We start from the raw sequence: 19241 nt of genomic DNA on the forward strand, positions 1-19241 counted from the left end.
GGTTGATACATACTGTTACATGATATCAGAAAATCACAATTATTAATAGTACCACCAATCTCATGTGAAAGCTTTTAAGTATTGGGAGGATGCCATGCTCATAGTGATGGGTACAGTTGTCAAAAAATTCTAATTTTCATTCGAAAGCCCAAATTTTTATCATTGGCAGCAGCAATACTTCATTGTAGATAAATGTCCGCAAAATACTCAAGTGAGAATGACAGTTTATCTGTTAGTCATTCTCTCAAGTAAAAATATTGTTCTCTGCAAAGCTAATTTGGTTCACAACCTGATTGATCACACAATTGCTTTTCCTCAAGACAACCTTATTACACTGGCCATTTTCCCTTACTCAGAAGGGATAGTCCCCTGGAATTTGTATCGTTACACTTGATTCATTTATATTTAATATCTAATTCTTATTCTTTGTCTCTGGCTGCTTTTAAGAGTAGAGAACCAAGGATATGACCCAGTGTACAAGTGGAGGGCTTGGCCTTAAATAATAGAGCTTATCCACTATAACAAGAGAGAAGAAAAGATCTGTGGTTGGTAGACTGGACAGTGTAAATATGTGGGATATAATATAATAAGGTGCAGAGTCAAAGCTGTTAGTGAGGTGGGGGTGAGGGAAGGAGTATTGGAAGAGTAAAGAGAGAAAGGTTTGAAATAGTTATGTCAGACGGTAGGCGAGGAAATGACAAGGGAAATCTAATAGCGTTGCTGAGCAGAACTGAGGATCACTTGAAATTTGTGGTCAGGAGTTCAAAGTGAAACTAGGCAGCATGTGTGTGTGTGTGTGTGTGTGTACACGTACATGTGTGCATATTACTGTTTACAGGGCCTGCCCTTTAGTCAACCTATCCACGTGGTTGGAGCTCATTTCCAGCCACATCCGTTGCTAATTGTTAATCCCAGCCATCCAGGCGAGAAACTGGCTAGACTAGAGAATGAGCAGGGAGTAGAAATGGCTAGGATGTGCAGAGCCTAGGAGAGATGGCTTACTGTTTTAAATCTGTACTAAGTTAAATAATGTATTATTAAGCTGATTTGCCTCTGCTAAATATTGATACGGGGGATTGCTTCACACTGAGGTAAAAAAATTTTTTTGAACATAATGTGTGTGATTACTATAGGATATGGCAGGGGCAAGATAATTAGGGAGAAAAGAGTGGAGATATCTGGAATCCACTGGGGTGTAAGCTTTCTGTGCGGCTGCCTCTTATGTGGCAGGCCTCTCGCTCCTTTTTCCTCTTCCGTCCCTCTATTTTTGTTTTTTAAAAATTTTATTTATTTATTATTTCATTTAATTAATTAATTAATTTGCACCGGGTTTTTGTTGCGGCAGGTGGGCTCCTTAGTTGTGGCATTCATGTGGGATCTAGTTCCCTGACCAGGGATCGAACCCAGGCCCCCTGCATTGGGAGCGTGGAGTCTTAACCCCTGCGCCACCGTCCCTCTCTTTTTGTTCTGGGTAGTAATAGGCCAGGGTCTTGTCCTCAGGCAGCCCTGGGCCCCACCACGTGGCCCATAGCTCAGAAGGCGGCTTGCTTTTCTGGCCCAGTTTTCCTGACACTGAGTTTGTTCTAGCCCCAGCTTGGACTCAGCTAATTATTTTCTCTGGGAATGTACATTCTTTTAGACTGTGACCCACAGCCAAATAAAACATTAGCGTTTAAAGAGTTTAGGCTTCACAGACTCCTTGGGTTCAAACTCTTGCTCTTGAGGACTTAATCTCTGTTAAGTCTCACTTCATAGTGTCTAGCTCATTAGTAGTATCTATCTCATAAGGCTGTGATTAATCTCTTTAAATCTCACTTCGTATAGTATCTGTCTCATACGGTTGTGAAAATTATGGTAGGTAATTCAAGTAAAACATTAGAATAGTACCTATACACAGCAAATACTCCAGAAATCTTAAGTGTCGTTATTTTTGTTTTCTGCAGGAAGCACTAGAGCTATAACTTACTTACCCTCTGTCAAGGAATATTTAGCAATTAGCTCTGTTGTCAGTTTTTGTAGAGGTGGTACAGTATAGCTGGTAACAGCACAATGCTAGCTCTTTGACTTCTGTTTTCCTAGTGAAACTGATGAATTTGTAGAATGGACATCCAGGGTTAAAGGTATATTCTTAAGCCAAGCTAGCTGTTCTGTTAACTTAGAGCTGAGGATTCCTGTTGCCTTTAAGGGAATTTAACTTCTTGGATGGACTATTTTTCAAAACATTTAAAAAACTAAATTAGGGTGTTTAAACACAAATTGAGCCAATCCTTGATAATCCGGGATTGTCATTATTATTACTATTTATATTAATAGTTACTGAAAATAAAAGGATGCCCCCACTAGCTCCTAAGGCTGTTTCCTCCCACATTGAAATGACTGTACTTTTTAACAGTTTTATTGAGATATAATTTGCATATCATAACATTCACCCATTGTAAGTGTGCAATTCAGTGATTATTAGTAAATTTATAGACACAGTTCACTGTTAGAACATTCATCATCCCAAATACTCCCTCACGTTTGTTTGCAGTTTGTCCTTGCTCCTACCCCCAGACCTAGGCAGCCACTAATCTGCTTTCCATGTCTATAAATTTCTATTTCTGGACATCTCATATAAATAGAATTATACAATATATAGTCTTTTGCATTTGCATGTTTTGCAGTTTGTCCATATTATGACATGTATCAGTATTTCATTCCATTTTACTGCTAAATAGTATTCCATTATATGAAATGAATATTCCACATTTTGTTACTCCATTTACCAGTTGCTGGAGATTTGAATTGTTTCCAGTTTTCGCTATTACGGATAATGCTGCTGTAAACATTTATATACAAGTCTTTGTGTGGACATATGTTTTCATTTCTCTTGGGTAGATTCCTAGAACTGGAATTGCTGAGTCATATGGTAAGCTTATGTTTAACTTTTTAAGGAATTGCCAAACTGTTTTCCAAAGGCTACTAGACCTTTAACGATGTAGCTTTTAGATATTTTTCTCTTCCCTCACTATTACTTGCTGCTGGCATTATCCCCTGTACCCTCTCTCCTGAATCTGATGCTGTGGGCAAGGCAACCTGATAAGTATATTAGAAATTCGAAACGCAAAGGCATTGAATGATAGTCTTGAGTATTAGTGTAGGATGTTGTGATGTCTGGAATGTGTGTGTGCATGCTGGTTTCTGGATGCTCAGCTGTGTTCTGGACTAGAGATGTTCCAAGATGTATCTGTTATTTGGGACTCTCAGATACAGGTGAGAAAACCCCAGTGTGGTAGAGGAGATAGTCTACATGATTATCAGCTCCACCAGGCTCTTTCCAAAGGGGAGAGGAGACAATCCCTTAAGATGCTAAGCAGTCAAAACAGTAGGAGAAGTCTACTTCCTCAGATATTAGACCCAAATAAGTGAAGTTTGTCATTGTTTGTCTAATTTGAAAAGCACTTGAGACCCTGAGTAGTTCAGCACCCCAAATACCAGCAAATGTTATCTATAAAGAATAGTTTACACCATTCGTTCTATAAGATTGATACATTCATGGTACCCTTGGCATTTACAGATTACATTTTTAATTTAGCTATCTGTGAGTTACATATAGTTGTTTGTAATCAGGCTGAGAAATGTGTTTGAGTTGCACCCAACAGCTGCATATCAGTACTACTGTGTTCTTTCTTGTTTTCACATAGGAAGTAATTTTTCTTAACAGATCTGGAGGCATCCCAAAAACTTTTCAGTTATGCTTTGTCATATTTCAAATGCCCCTATGCCTCAAGTCTTCTTTTTTGCTAATTTCAGTGACCTTCTCTGCTATACTCCTATCATTAGCCCTTCTATTTTGCTCGCTTTTTAAAAAACATTACTTTGCTAACTCAGTTTGGTTGTTTTCATTGTAAAACCTTAAATACCTATCTTATTATAAGCCAGTATCTTTATATTTTTGTGGTTTATTTTCCTTTTTAATTAGAATAGTCACTTATATTGTCTGGTACACTTTGTGAAAATGTTGCCATTTATAAATCTGCCATTATAAATCCAATTCAGCTCTTAATTACCTGCCATGATAGAGGAGGGCAGTGACACAAGTCATAATCTCTGAAAATACAATTTGGTTTAAGAATGAAATAACAGGATGATTTTCTTTTGAACATCAACTTTGCCATTTTAATTACGCTTTGTTTAGACTAAATTTAGTTTAGTGTAAAAATAATAGTTTGAAAACACACCAAATGATACAAAAGGAAGTGTGTTAGAGGCCAAGGAATAATCACAATGGGGTTAGGAAACACAATTAATATACCAAGCTAGTTCCTTTAGGTATTTATTTTATGCTTTAAATGTTATAATTATTTGGATATATGAAAAAGGGATTGGACAAAAATTCTTGAAAAGATGAAGAACTGTCACTTCTTATTTCAGCCTTTGAGCTCCCTTTTAAATGGACTGTACTGGGTATCTTCTAGAAAGGCCATTTTTAATGTTTTATGAAATCAAAAATTTTTCCCACGAGGATTTAAAATAGCTGTGTTACATTTTGAGTCTGACCCCTGTGAAAAAATGACTATATATCTTTCCGAGATTTTTGAAAGCTAGCACTGACTCACATGCTTTCAGGGCACAATTTGTTTTTTGGGTTCCTGTTTTACATGAGTTTTCAAAATAAATAGGTACTTGTTATTGAAGTAGGAAAAAATAGCATTACTGTAAAGCTGATTACAACTGGTGCTGGAAAGAATCTTGCCATCCAATTGGAAATATTTTTCCAGTTTGTTGACCTGTTTAAAATTCTGAACAGCTAATTCTTTCCAGCTTTCAAACATCAAATTCATTCTAAGGTCAGTATGGACAATTCTAGGGAATAAAGAAATGAATAGCTTTGGTTTTGTGTTCTCCTTAATACTTGTCTTATACCTGAAAGGAAGTGTTTATTGACTATTTTAAGTGCCACTATGATTACTACTTTGTAATGAATATTTGTATTACATTAAAAATAATCTTCTGAGAAATCATAATTGTTGCTTCTCAGCCCAGTCCCTACTGGTGGCTCTTTTTAACCGTGTAGTATATGATAGCACTTACCTAGAGCAGTGTTTTTAAAAAGTGTGCTCTATGGACTCATAAGGTATGAAGGTCCTGTTTTCCCTGTAATCTTTTGGCATTTGCTTATAATATTATTGATATTATCTATGTATACTATAATACTATATCCATGTATTCTTTTTTTTTTGGATTTATTTATTTATTTTTATTTTTGGCTGCGTTGGGTCTTTGTTGCTGCGCGCGGGCTTTTCTCTAGTTGCGGTGAGTGGGGGCTACTCTTCGTTGTGGTGCGCGGGCTTCTCATTGCGGTGGCTTCTCTTGTTGCGGAGCACGGGCTCTAGGCACGCAGGCTTCAGTAGTTGTGGCACGCGGGCTCTAGAGCACAGGCTCAGTAGTTGTGGCACACGGGCTTAGTTGCTCCGCGGCATGTGGGATCTTCCCGGACCAGGGCTCGAACCCATGTCCCCTGCATTGGCAGGCATATTCTCAACCACTGCGCCACCAGGGAAGCCCCCCATGTATTCTTTAGTCATATGAATTATAATTTATTGCTGATGTCTTAGTGTTTTATCAAAAATCATGCTATTTTCTTCATTGTTGCTTGACTTTTCTGCAGTGGCAAGAAATCATCAGTTCCTTAGGTTATTCAGCTCCACTGAAGAGGCCCTCAAAAAATTTTTTGAGCTCCAAGTAATTATTTAGGAAATGTTTGCTTTAAATATCTTAAGATCTTTGTGCATCTGTTTCTAATTATTATTAGTGTCATTCTATTTCGCTATGCCAGGAACCTTAATAGTAACTGAACAGGCCTAGGGAGGAAAAGGAGAATTCTCCATCCAGTTATGCCATTGAGCCCTGTCTCTGGTCTGCTTTTCCTCTCTAACCTTGCTGCTGTCCCTCTGCCCCTTACCATCTGTTGTAAGCAATATTGGAACTGCCTCTTAATTTGTCTTCCTGACCAGTGTGGCCTTCTTCCAATCCAGCCTTCTTGTTACTTAGAACTCAATTGCTGACAGTTGCCGTACATATTCAAGATCAAGTCCATACTCTTTAAGGATTGTATGTGAGGCCTTTTATCATGATCTAGCCCTTTTTAATTTCTTTTGATACTCAAACGTAAGGAGCTACTTGCAGTTTCCTAAATATAATTCAGTTCACTCCCCCTTAACATGTACTATTCCCTTTCCCCACAGAGCCTTCCTGGCTCTTGTATGCTTTGCTAATTGCTATTTCTCTTTGATTCAGCTTTATTATTACTTAAGAATTAATTCTTCTGTGAAGCCATTTTGCTATCATTTCTCCTTGTAGCTCCTTGTAGCTCCTTGTAGTGTAGTTTTCACTTGTGTTCCTTGTCAAATAAACTTCTGCTTTATATTTAGCTTAGAAAACTACAAAAGCCCCTGTGTTTGATTTAAGCTTGTAAATATTTGTAGAAATAACGGCCATCGGTGGTTTTCTGTAACTTATAGACCCCTTATGAGGGTCAAGGGTGAGAGACAGAATATACAAGTGGACAATGGCCTGACAATGCAGGAAGCTAAGTGCAGTAACTTCTGTAATAATGGGTCCCAGATGGCCAGGACTTGATCAGTAACTGCCAGCTTCCCTAATTTTTGTCCTTGCTTCCAACTTAAAACCAACTAGAGCAAATCAAATCTGCACCCAGTAAATCACATAGGATGCCCTAGTCCTAGTTAGCCTGCCTACAGCTTCGCCCTGCCAGTCAGGGTACACCTGAAGCCTTCCCTTTTTTCCACTGTAAAGCTTTCTCATTACTCAGCCTGCCTTTGAGTCTGCCTAAACGCAAATGATGGTGGCCATCTCCCTTGCCGTAGCAGGCTCTGAATAAATAGCCTTTGCTTTTCTCATAAGTATAGTTAATAAAATTTATTTCCTCTGCTAGCTATGTTTTGTGATTTTCTACATGTTTTTTAAACATAGAGGTTTATATTTTATAAAGGTGAAGACAGATTTTTGTCATAAGGATTCTTTGTTTCTTTACCTTGAATGGCAAGATGACAGAATAAAAATGTGTCACTTAGTAGTAAAGAACAAAATCCTAGTCAAATTTTAATCTTACTTGAGACCTTTGTCTCATATAGTTATTCAGAGCTTTTTATTTGGTTTATTAAATCATAATTTTTTTAAAAAATCAGTACATGGAAGAGATTTAAACATGAAATACAAAATAAATGCATTTAGGTTTTATTATGTTAAGAGTATTCTTTTATTCTTATTTTTAAAATATTAAGCGTGAATGCTGAATTTATCAAGTAATTTTTTGTATCATTTACTGTTTTTTATTTAACCTATTAGTGCAGTATATTGTATAAATATATTTCATATTATTGAGCCATGTGTATGTTCCTAGAATAAACTCTGCGTGTTTTGAATTATTTTCTTTAAATACTCTTAATCTGTTCACTAATTTTATAAAGGTCCTTTCATTTTTGTAAAGTTTCTGTAAGTGACCAGAACCTATACCCTGATTTTTTACTTTTTGTGGTTTTTTTTTTAACATACCCTTCCTCTTATGTCTAGAATTGAATGACTAATAAGGCTACTTTGAACAGTTTTGAAACTATGAAAAATATAGCTTTTTATCTGTCTAGTGCTTTATTTTACTGAAGTTACTCTCAGTGTATTTATTGTTTGAATTTTCTGTTAACAGATATTCCCTTCAGAGAGGTAGCTCCTTCACATTTTTAACACCTGGCCCCCATTGGGACTTCACTTTGGTGAGTAGACACCTAGGTTTTTTATTTCAAGACATTAGTTAATTCCTGGGTTGTGTTTCAGTCTGGTGTACAGCTCAGTTGTCTGTACCTCTCTGAAAACCTTGAAGTACAGAGTTTCTATCACCATCTTTGGCAGCCTAATTTAATTCTTTTCTGCTAACAAACTGAAAGAAATTTTTATTTCAATTAAATATAAAATATATTTTGAAAAGTATCAGATCTATTCATCTTTAACTCTATGCAATTCTTTCTCTCATCCCTACCCGTGTTAAAATTAAGAGACTATATTAATGAAACGTGAGGCTATTTTTATGCACACACTCTAACAGCTCTTTTCTTGGTTGAAAAATATAAAAATGCTTGTAGATAATATATATAATGAATGAATCATTTCTGTTATTAGTCATCTTAGTATAGAGGGACTCCATTATTTTTAGAATGAGACTTTACAGAGGCATCTAATCTTGTGCAAAGTGACACCAGAAAATTAAGGGTTTTTATAATTAAAAACTCATTACTTCATAATACTCATAAATAAAGTATGTACAAATAGAACATGATTCTTATGCTCTTCTTATTTGGGGGAAATAGCAAAAAACGATTCTGCCTCTAGTTTGCCAGACTTTACCTATGTGCATGTATTGATGATGTGCCATTTCATTTGTATTCTGTTCTATTGTATTTAATTTGTTTTTCTGTTGGGGACTCCTGTTCGAGATTTCTGTGAATAATAGAATTTACATACATTAAATGGTCAGTAAATCATTCTTGGTAAGAGTCTCCTGATTTTAATGCAGTTCCACATTTTCCTTTGAAACTTTTTTCATCTTGGTCCCTTTCCCTTACTAGTTGAAGAACCTAAACTTATACAGAAAAACTAGTAGAGAAGTGTCTCCAAATTTGATTTTGCAAGCCTATCAGCAAAAATATTTTGAGCGTTACCCCTGATATATTTATTTATAATTTTTAGGTATGTAGCAACTTTATTAGCTAATATCTCAAAGCTCAGTACTCACTTAGGGTGAGATTAATGATAGTGGACATAAATGTATATTTCAAATAGTCAGGATAATTTCAGTTTGGGGCTGACTTCGAAAATGGATTTGGTAAGATTGCCATTATCTTTAACTCACATTTTTAAATGTGGTTGATGATGAGCTCATCATCTGTGTATTAAATTTTAGTAAAGCTTATTTTTTAAGGATTAAGAAATACATAAAAATGAAGTTCTAACATTTTCCTCCTGTACTCTAGGAAAGATACCTTGCATATCGTCTGGGATAGATGCATCTCACTTGGGAAAACACTTTTGTAGAGGCCTCCGTGACAAAAGAAATATCTAACGGTTCATGTATTAAAACTTTTGGAATGTGATTAAGGAATACTAAGAGGGAGATTTATAACTTTTTAAATACATAGTTTAATAAGGGAAAAGAAAAATTAAGCACTCAAGAGATGAGAAAAAGAACAATAGAGTAAATCAAAGAAAAGAGGAGAAGTAAGAGTGGAAAAAATAAAATCAACACCCAATCATGATAAAATTCTTGGCAAACCAGGGATAGAATAGAACTTCCTTAGCCTGAGACCTACCACAAACAACATACATAATGATAAAATGATAGCAACAGTCCCTTTAAATTTAGAAAAAAACAATGCTGTCATCATATTTATTCAGCATTGTACTAACACACTTAGCCAACACAGTAGGACAGGAAAACAAGTGGTACACAAATTAGAAAGGAAGAGACAGTCTTGATTTCATTACTTAGAGACAATATGATTGTCTACGTAGAATATCCAAGAGAATATTAATAGCAGCTATTAGGACTAATAAGAGTTTGAGCAAGGCTATAAAAGTTATAAAAAGAAATCAATAGCATGTATGTATATTAGTAATAAACAAATGTAATTTTTAAAGATGCTTTTATTGAAATAAAAAAATTTTAAACTAGGAATAAATCTATGAAAAGATGTGTGAGACTTTTATGGAAAAAACTGGAAAACATTAATAAAGAACATAGGACACCTAATGAAATGGACAGATATACCATTTCATGCAAGGAAAGGCTCAATAGCATAAAAATGTCCATTCTTCCCAAATTAATTCATAAAGGCAATCTGTTCTGTTAGAAATCTCATTAGAATGTAATAGATCCCAATTCATGCAGAGAAGTAGAAGGCCCAGGAAAGGGAAAGTAGTGTACCCATCAGGGAGCATTATGACTGAGCGTATAAGCTATTAAGACTCACTCCAAAGGTACTGAAATTACACAGCATAATATGGGTGCAAGTGTAGATAAATAGACCATTGGAATGAAATAGAGAACCCAGAAACTGACTTATGAGAACTTATTGTATCATAGGCGTTATGAAAGAATGGTGCTCTCAGCAAATGATGTTAGGGGTGGGGACAGTTGGCCAAATTACCTTATACCACATACATACAAAAATAAATTCTAGATGGGTTGAATATACAAATATGAAAAATGAAACTTTAAAATAGTTAAAAGAAAATACAGTAGAATGTTTTAAAATCTGTTAAATTTCTTTATACATATGCCCACACATGTATAGATTTTATATAAATACATAAGTATGATCCTGTACATGCTTTTTTTCCCTCAGTACAATCTTCTTTTTGCTTGGCAGTTTCCTCCCCCTTTCCTCTCTTCCCCCCATGTAAGTCCTTCCATTCCCCTAGTTCCATGCTAACCCATGTCAACAACACTGTTTGTATCCCTCTATATTTTGCTCATATAATTATTTACAAATACATGCACAGCCTCACAGATAAGATATACATAAGCAGGATTTTTGTTTAGTTTGCTTTTCAAAATTAGGATCATATTATTCATACTTTGCTGCATCTTCTGGATATAACCTTAGGATCAATAGAGATTTCTTGAGTTCTGTCACCTCCTTTTTTAGTTTTTCCCAGTTCTGATTTATATTGTTCTTTCTTGTCTTGTATCATTTTCTTAATGTCTTTTTAGTTAAATTCGAAATAGTATTTTATAGGTTTGCTCTGCTTCTTTGAGCATTCCCTTTTGAGGTGACTTCATTCCCTGTAGGGATGTTATCCTGCCCCTTATTCTCTCTCTTTTTTCTTACAGTTATTTTGTGTAGAATTTGACTTGGGGAATTTTCTGTTCATTTTAATATGAATTTAGTTTTCCTGAACTTTTACAAAGAGGCTTGGTGCAGATAGCTTTTCTAACTTCGTAGAGTTCCCTCTTTTGTTGTTTTCATGGGGCTTGCTTCTGAGACTTCCAGGCTCCGTATATTTCCCCCACTTCTATCTGGACTTTATCTTTCCTTTTCTCAATTGCCCCCATCCTGCTCTGTGTTGATTCTGCTCTCAACAGTTTCTCCTCAGGGTGGGGCCAGGTCCTGGAAGGGAGCCCTGGCTTGTCAGTTTTGAGAGTTCACAAAAGCTAGGCTGTATCACAAGTAATCTGAAAAGTTATTTTGAGGTTTAAGAGAAGAAACGTTACTTAAGGATTCTTTTTCAGTATTGATTAAGGACCAGAAATTAAAGCTATATACACAGTTTTGTCACTACTGGCACCAGTAGGGCTGAATGAAGGTGATGAATGATTACTGGAAGGTACTCCCGGTACATGCATGTTCATTTTCCACCTGATAAATCCTGCTTCAGGCAACAAATCTTAATTACTTGGGCCATGAGAAAAGGATATTTTTTTCCTAGTGAAGTCAACCCCCCCATAGGGTAAATAATATGTGTTCCTTTTTTAAAAAATTTATTATCTTTATATATAAAACATATTTTACTTTTTCTCTAACAAGTATAGACTTGACTTACATAAGACTTCTGTTCTGAAAAACTTTAGATAAGTAAGTTTTTTAATAGGGTGGAATCACTTCACAGCAAGGGATGATTTAGTCAGAGGGGACTTTTTAGAAAATATATAGTATGTGCTAGCGATAATTTATGGGCATCCCTCATAAAAATAATTTTCTTATGAATACAGCCTAAGACTTCACTTTTTAAAACTGATTTTTCTAGTTGTATGTGGTCTTTGTTTAATGGAGTAACATGCATGCCTTCTATAGAAGAATAAAATTTTTTCTTTTTTATAGAAAAGAAAACGAAGAGCAAAAGATGATGATGTCATAAGCCTTAGCAGCCTTGATCTGAAGGTAAGCCTTACTGCTCTGGCAAGGAAAAGCGTTTAAGAGTATGCAGATAGCATTTTATTTTTGTGCTGTAAAAATAATGAATGCTGGGGTTTTTGCATTTTGCATTTTTTAAGTGCAAAACTGAATAATATTGGCTGTTACAGGTATCCTCCTTTTTTCTGTTCTACTTCTTTGTTAAGAACGAGTAGAAAACCTCCCTCAAACTAATAGTGAACACAAACTCACATGCCTAAGGAGACCAGGCGTTGTAGTCTATGCAGAGAAAGGAGTAGGGTGGGGGACTGTGGTGAGCAGAAGGGCACCATGCCTCTCCTCAAGAGAGGTAGCTGCTCCTGTGCTCTAGCCCCCAAATCTGGGGTTTTGTGTGAAATCTCCTAAATTTTAAATGTTGGATCAAATTTTTTCTAAAAAACCATGCAAGCCAAACAACTTGTCTGCGAGCCAGATGTAGCCCAGGGGTTTCCAATGTGTGATCTATGATAAACTAAAACCCAGTGCAAACTTAAAAATAATTATTTTTAATAATTGTAATAATTATTTTAATTATTTAATTATGTAAATAATTATATTTAATAATGTATTGTAAATCAATTATACTCAAATAAAAATTTTTTAAAAGAATAAGAAAAATGTAATAATAATTTTAAAAAACTGCCCTCCCCCAAAAAAAATCCTCTTTTGTAAAATTGTAGTTAAGTCCAAAACTGGTATCTTTGAAATTACTTATTTCATTTTTGTCAGTTGGCAAGTTTTACAGAACCATCTTGGTTTTAAGGAACCTTTTTAAAAAGATTGTTATGGAAAAGTTATACATTTTTAAAGTAAGATTTTTAAAAAATCTTTCACATCACGTTTAATGATGGCAGCTGCTGCTTTTTATTTTTATTTTCTTTTTTAAAGGGTTGGAAATTTTTTTTTTTAAGATTTAATTTTTTATTTATTTTTGGCTGTGTTGGGTTTTCGTTGCTGCATGCAGGCTTTCTGTAGTTGCGGTGAGCGGGGGCTACTCTTCTTTGTGGTGCACGGGCTTCTCCTTGTTGTGGCTTCTCTTGTTGCGCAGCACAGGTTCTAGGCGCATGGGCTTCAGTAGTCATGGCACGCGGGCTCAGTAGTTGTGGCTTGTGGGCTCTAGAGCACAGGCTCAGTAGTTGTGGCGCACAGGCTTAGTTGCTCCATGGCATGTGGGATCTTCCCAGACCAGGGATTGAACCCGGGTCCCCTGCATTGGCAGGCAGATTCTTATCCACTGCGCCACCAGGGAAGTCCCTGCTTCTTTTTAAAGACAAGGTATTTTCTAAAAATTAAATTTTTATAGGTCTGCCCATCAACATTTTAGCAAATCTGGCAATCCAGATTTTGTGGGTATGTGTACATGTCTTTATAGAAGAATTATGTGTTTTAAGTGTTAGGCTTTTTGCAAAACAGTTTTAGTTACATTTTAAAAATCTTGTTTTCAAAGAAAGAAAAAGGTGTGAATGACAACCCTGAGTATTTTTAGGTATGCTTCAAATGAAATCATATGCAGAAATAAGAGTTTGCCACAATAAAATCCATGGTCAGATCTACTTAAAGACAGTCCTCCTTTTTTTCACCCCTGCTTCAGCAATAATTAATATACCATCAGATCAGTCTCATATCATCTCTCCACTCACCTACCCTCCCCTGGATTATTTTGAAGCAAATCCTAGACATTGTATCATTTCATCTGTATCATCAGAGTCAGTGTTCTCACTTTCCTTGATTGTCTTAAACATGTTTTGTTTTGTTTTTGTTCATTTTGTCTGTTTGAATTGGAATTCATTTAAGGTCCAGACAGTGAGATTGATTATATCTCTTAAGTATCTTTTAATATATAGGTTTCCTCTCTAGCTCTTTGTTTTCCTGCAAATTTTTGTTGTTGTTGAGGAAACCATGTCTTTTTTCCTGGGGAGCTTTCCACAGCCTGAAGAGTTGTGACTGCATCCCCATGGTATCATTTCCTGTGTTCCTCTTTTCTCTGTATTTCTGATAAATTGGTAGTTAGATCTAGAGAGTGTTTGGGGCTATTACGTACTTCCCTCAGAAGGTATGTAATGTCTTTTTGTGGTGTTCCCAACATTAATTATCATTGCCTAGATCCATTTATTCATTGGAGGTTGCAAAGTGGTTATATTGTGCCTTTATCAGTCCTTTGTTTATTAACTGGAATACTTCTGTAAAGAGAAAATTCCCCTCATCAGCCTTGGTTACTCAAAGGTACTGATTTATAATAAAGGTAGGACAAGTGCTTGATTCCTTTCCTTTATCAGTTTTCAAAAATAATGAGTTTTATTCATTAAAATGCTCTAAAAGTAACTAATGATTTTTCTTTTTAATATTATTATGAACTCATGGATATGAACACATTTTTTGTGTTTTGATCCATTTTAGTTATTACTCTTACTATGCTCAAATTTTCCCATTTTTGGCCTCTGGGTGCTGCCTCAGGAGGGCTCCTATGTCCTTTTTCCCCAGCTTTATTAAGATATAATTGACATAAAACATTGTATAAATTTTAGGTGTAGGACGTTTTGATTCCCTATGTCCTTTTGACATGACCCTCACCTCATATCTAGAGGCTAAATGGCCTCCTTTTCTTCCTGGATGACAGGTTATTCCAAGCCCACTTGTATATTTCTTTTTTTCCTGCTCCATACCTGGAATCAGTCATTTCTAAAAGCCCTGATTTTAGAGGCTAAAATCTGGGCATTTTGAACACTTGTTGCTACCAATTGATCATTGTTTTTAGGCCTTTTTAATGGACAGAGCTAAAAATATATATATAATTTTTAAGATAAAATAAATTATGAGTTTATACTGATATGTTAAATTCAACGCTAAAGGATCTTTTACTTAATCTCATTAATCTTACTGCCTAGATCTCCTTCAACTGCACCGAAAATCTGGTTTCTGTGGGACACTGACATAATTACTCACTTGATTTACCCTTGGTTCAAAGACAAATCTACATTATTACAAATTACTACCACATTACTATAAATGATAAAATTACTGAAAAAATTTTGTTTCACATTTTTTGTTATATAGGTTATAGTGAGGATATATAAATTTTATGTTTTAAAATTATTGAACTAGTTCTTTTCTATGTGTAATTATGCCAACTCACTTTATTTGCAATTTTTAAGAATTACTGCTTTTTAAATTTAATTTTTCTTATAACCATGTAACAAAATTGTGTAGAATTTCAAAGTCAGTTCTACAAGATTCTTGTTTCTATCCCTGGCTCTTCTACCCTACTTCTTTCTTCTATACAAAATGTTTTTTTTTTTCCTTTTATTAATTTCATGGTTTATCCTTCCACTTTTTAAAATTATAAGCAATTACATATGTTTGTATATCCCACTTGCTTGGATAAACAGTAGCATGTTATCTTTCCTTATGTGTTCTATTTTATTCTCTCCTTTTTGTTTTACTTGTATGTTTTAGCTTTGTTATATCTTTCAGTATTTAGGAAGATTCATGTATTTGTTCTATTGGTTATCTTTCTATGATGCCTTCACTTCCCTCTTTTTGTCTGTTGTAGATTTGTTCATTCCTGTGAGCATTGTTTTAATTAACTAGCACCTCTTCTCCCTCCTCTCCTCTCCTCTGACTGAAGTAATCTCTCTTTATTCTAAGTTAATATATTTAAAGTAATAAGTGCTTATTTTACTTTTCATGTACACTCATCAGTCTCCATTTTTAAAAAAAATAGTTTTGCTGTATATCCAGGGTCAGCACATTCAGCCATTATAAACTATGCTGTGTACCCTGATAACCACCATTTAGACTTAGTTCTACAGTTAAATATATATTTAATGATCCGCACCAGTCCTTCTCTCTATACCTTTTTAGGTTTTTGGTTTTCTTAAGCTCATTCTTTAGCACAGGGGTCCGCAAACTGTGGCCCACAAGCCATATCTGACCTGCCCATTTATTTACATATTGTTTATGGCTGCTTTTTAAAACACTACAGTGGCAGAAGTTCAGTAGTTGTGACAGAGACCATGTGACCTGCAAAGGCTAAAATATTTACTGTTTTTTTTTTACAGAAAAAGTTTGCTGACCCCTGCTCTAGAGTTGAGTAAATTCAGAGGAAGTGTTCATGGGAGCAGTATTCCCTGAGTTATTGAATGTTCATATCAGTTTGTTTGCAGCCTTTATACTTGAAGGTTAGTTTGGATGAATATGAAATCTATGGCTCATATTTTCTTTCCTTGAATATATTAAATATTTTACTCCATTGTTTTCTGGTATAAAGTGCCACTGTTGAAAAGTTATAATTGTATAGTTTCAAGTCATCTTTTATTTTAGGAGCATTTTTTCTTGAATTATAGTTTTTGGTATTTTTTCTATTCTATTGTTTTTGCCTCCCCTCCCTGCCCTTTATACTTAGGTTGGGTCTTCTTTTTGTATCTTTTTATCACTTTCTTTCAAAACATTTTTTTGTCTTTTTTATTTTTAAATTCATTTTCCTTTTTTACCTTCTTTTTCTCTTAATGCATTAGTCATTGGTTTTTTTCATTCTGAAATAATTTTATTTTTAATTCTTTCCTTCTATCACCTCATTTCAAATCCTCCTTTTTCCACTTACCTAATTTCTGAACTTTATATTCTTTCATAGCTTCTATAATTTTCTTCATTTATTTTAGGCTAAAAAGACATTATTCTACTCCACATTTTGTTTTCTTATAGTAGTTTTAAATGGGTTTCATGATTCTTTTCTGAAGTACATTAAGTTGTCCTTTCCTGTATTTTTAGGTGAGAGGAGTGGGCCATGGTAGCCTGTTTTCAGCTTCATGACTCTAGAGCCCCTCTTCTGTTGTTTTCACAAAGTGATTTTTAAAAGTATGGCCTCTTTGTCTTGTTTATGGTTTCCTTTGCTGTGCAAAAGTTTTTAAGTTTAATTAAGTCCCATTTGTTTGTTTTTCTTTTTATTTCCGTTACTCTAGGAGGTGGGTCAAAAAAGATCTTGCTGTGGTTTATGTCAAAGAGTGTTTTTCCTCTAAGAGTTTTACAGTTTCTGGTCTTACATTTAAGTCTTTAATCCATTTGGAGTTTATTTTTGTGTATGGTGTTAGGTAGTGTTCTAATTTCATTCTTTTACATGTAGCTGTCCAGTTTTCCCAGCACCACTTATTGAAGAGGCTGTCTTTTCTCCATTGTATGTTCCTGCCTCCTTTGTCTTTAGAAAACTAAAAATAGAACTACAGTATGACCAGCAATCCCACTACCCATATACCCTGAGAAAACCATAATTCAAAAAGAGTCATGTACCACAATGTTCATTGCAGCTCTATTTACAATAGCCAGGACATGGAACCAACTTAAATGTCCATCGACAGATAAATGGATAAAGAAGATGTGGCACGTATATACAATGGAATATTACTCAGCCATAAAAAGAAACAAAATTGAGTTATTTGTAGTGAGGTGGGTGGACTAGAGTCTGTCATACAGAGTGAAGTAAGTCAGAAAGAGAAAAACAAATACCGTATGCTAACGCATATATATGGAATCTAAAAAAAAAAGTAGTACTGATGAACCTAGTTGCAGGGCAGGAATAAAGAGGTAGACATGGAGAATGGACTTGAGGACGTGGGGTTGGGAGGGCAAAGCTGGGGTGAAGTGAGAGTAGCATGGACATATATACACTACCGAATGTAAAATAGTTGGCTGGTGGGAAGCAGCAGCATTAGCACAGGGATATCGGCTCGGTGCTTTGCATGACCTAGAGGGGTGGGATAGGGAGGATGGGAGGGAGGCTCAAGAGGGAGGGGACATGTGTATGCATATGGCTGATTTGCTTTGTTGTGCAACAGAAACTAACAGTATTGTGAAGCAACTATACTCCCGCAAAGATCTATTAAAAAAAAAAAAGTATGGCCTCATGTTTTCTGAAATCTTTCGTTTCTGCTCCCTTTCTCTTTTATCTGGACTGTTTCTTGTCTTTGCTTCTGTTACCCTGTTCTGCTCAATTTGGATCCTACTCCTAGAAGTTTTTCTCAGTGCAGTGTTAGTTTCAAGAGTTTCTGTGGCCCAGACTGCTCCAGCACCAATAAACCTTGTTACTTGGAAGTGCTCTTGCCCTTGGTGTAAGGCTTTGATCCTTGGAATCCTTCCAGTTTAGACCACTGTTCGCAGTGCACCATTGTGGGGGTTCCCCTATTCTCGGGGCCATCAGACAAGCCCAGTTGCCTTCCCTTTGCTTCTCTGTGCACAAATGCTGAAACCATGTGGGTCTCATAGCTGTTCAGTTTGCCTCCATCTGACCAACAAAAGGTGTGGGGGGAAGCACTCTCATTTTTGGTATGTATTGGGTTTTCTGTTTTGCTATGGTAGTCACTCTATCTGCCTTTTCTTTTTCTTTAAAGAGTGAAGACCTGTCAAAGATTAGTGTATTAATGTATTAATGAGTAAGCCAACAGAATGGTAAAGCTGGTCAAAGGACTATAGGAAACGCTGAAGTATTCTAATCACTGAAAGAAGGAATGGTGGAGTACAATCACTAAATTTGATACAAAATAGATTAATAGCCTCATCTACATGTCTGCCTACCAAATATATTTACATTGCTATCAGTCCCTACAGAGTTAACATCTACCCTTACAGAGTTGTATTTTTATTTATTTATTTTTGGCTGCACTGGGTCTTCGTTGCTGTGCGTGGGCTTTCTCTAGTTGCGGTGAGCGGGGGCTACTCTTCATTGCGGTACGCGGGCTTCTTATTGCGGTGTCTTCTCTTGTTGCAGAGCGCAGGCTTTAGGCACGTGGGCTTCAGTAGTTGCGGCACGCAGGCTCAGTAGTTGTGGCTCACGGGCTCTAGAGTGCAGGCTCAGTAGTTGTGGCACACGGGCTTAGTTGCTCCGCGGCCTGTGGGATCTTCCCAGACCAGGGCTCGAACCCGTGTCCCCTGCATTGGCAGGCGGATTCTTAACCACTGCACCACCAGGGAAGCCCTCTTTTTTTTTTTTTTTTTTATTTCCACAGACATTCATGGAGCACCCACAATGTTTCAAGCACCATACTGGACCTTAGAGATAAGACTATATACAAACAGGAAACAAGAACCTCTGACAAAATCATACCTGCAGAGATTACAATAGACTGTGCAGGAGTACCAGTTGGTATTAGAAGGAGGAATGAGAGTCATAGAAGATATTTTGGAGGTCTTGGTTTGGAGTTGGGTTTTTATGAAAGCAAACATGAACTTGGGAAGACCAACCCAGCTAGAGAAGGGGAATCTACAAATACCAAGAATTAAAATCAGTTATGTTAATATAATGATAAA

General features: G+C 35.9%; 1 protein-coding gene across 2 annotated transcripts in view; it reads left to right on the forward strand.

The window, feature by feature from the left end:
* Positions 1-19241, forward strand: part of NET1 (neuroepithelial cell transforming 1) — a 53458-nt gene that overhangs the window by 7292 nt on the left and 26925 nt on the right. Inside the window, exons 2-3 of one of the 2 annotated variants that reach the window (XM_082450253.1) lie at positions 7706-7772; positions 11874-11933. In XM_082450253.1, coding sequence (XP_082306379.1) covers positions 7706-7772; positions 11874-11933 — 127 coding nt within the window. Of the gene's footprint in view, positions 1-7705; positions 7773-11873; positions 11934-16003; positions 16124-19241 lie in introns of those variants that run through there. The other variant, XM_082450255.1, reaches the window with a different exon arrangement.

Source organism: Balaenoptera physalus, assembly GCF_965194825.1.
Source record: "Balaenoptera physalus genome assembly, chromosome: 2".
NCBI classification, from domain to species: Eukaryota; Metazoa; Chordata; class Mammalia; order Artiodactyla; family Balaenopteridae; genus Balaenoptera; species Balaenoptera physalus.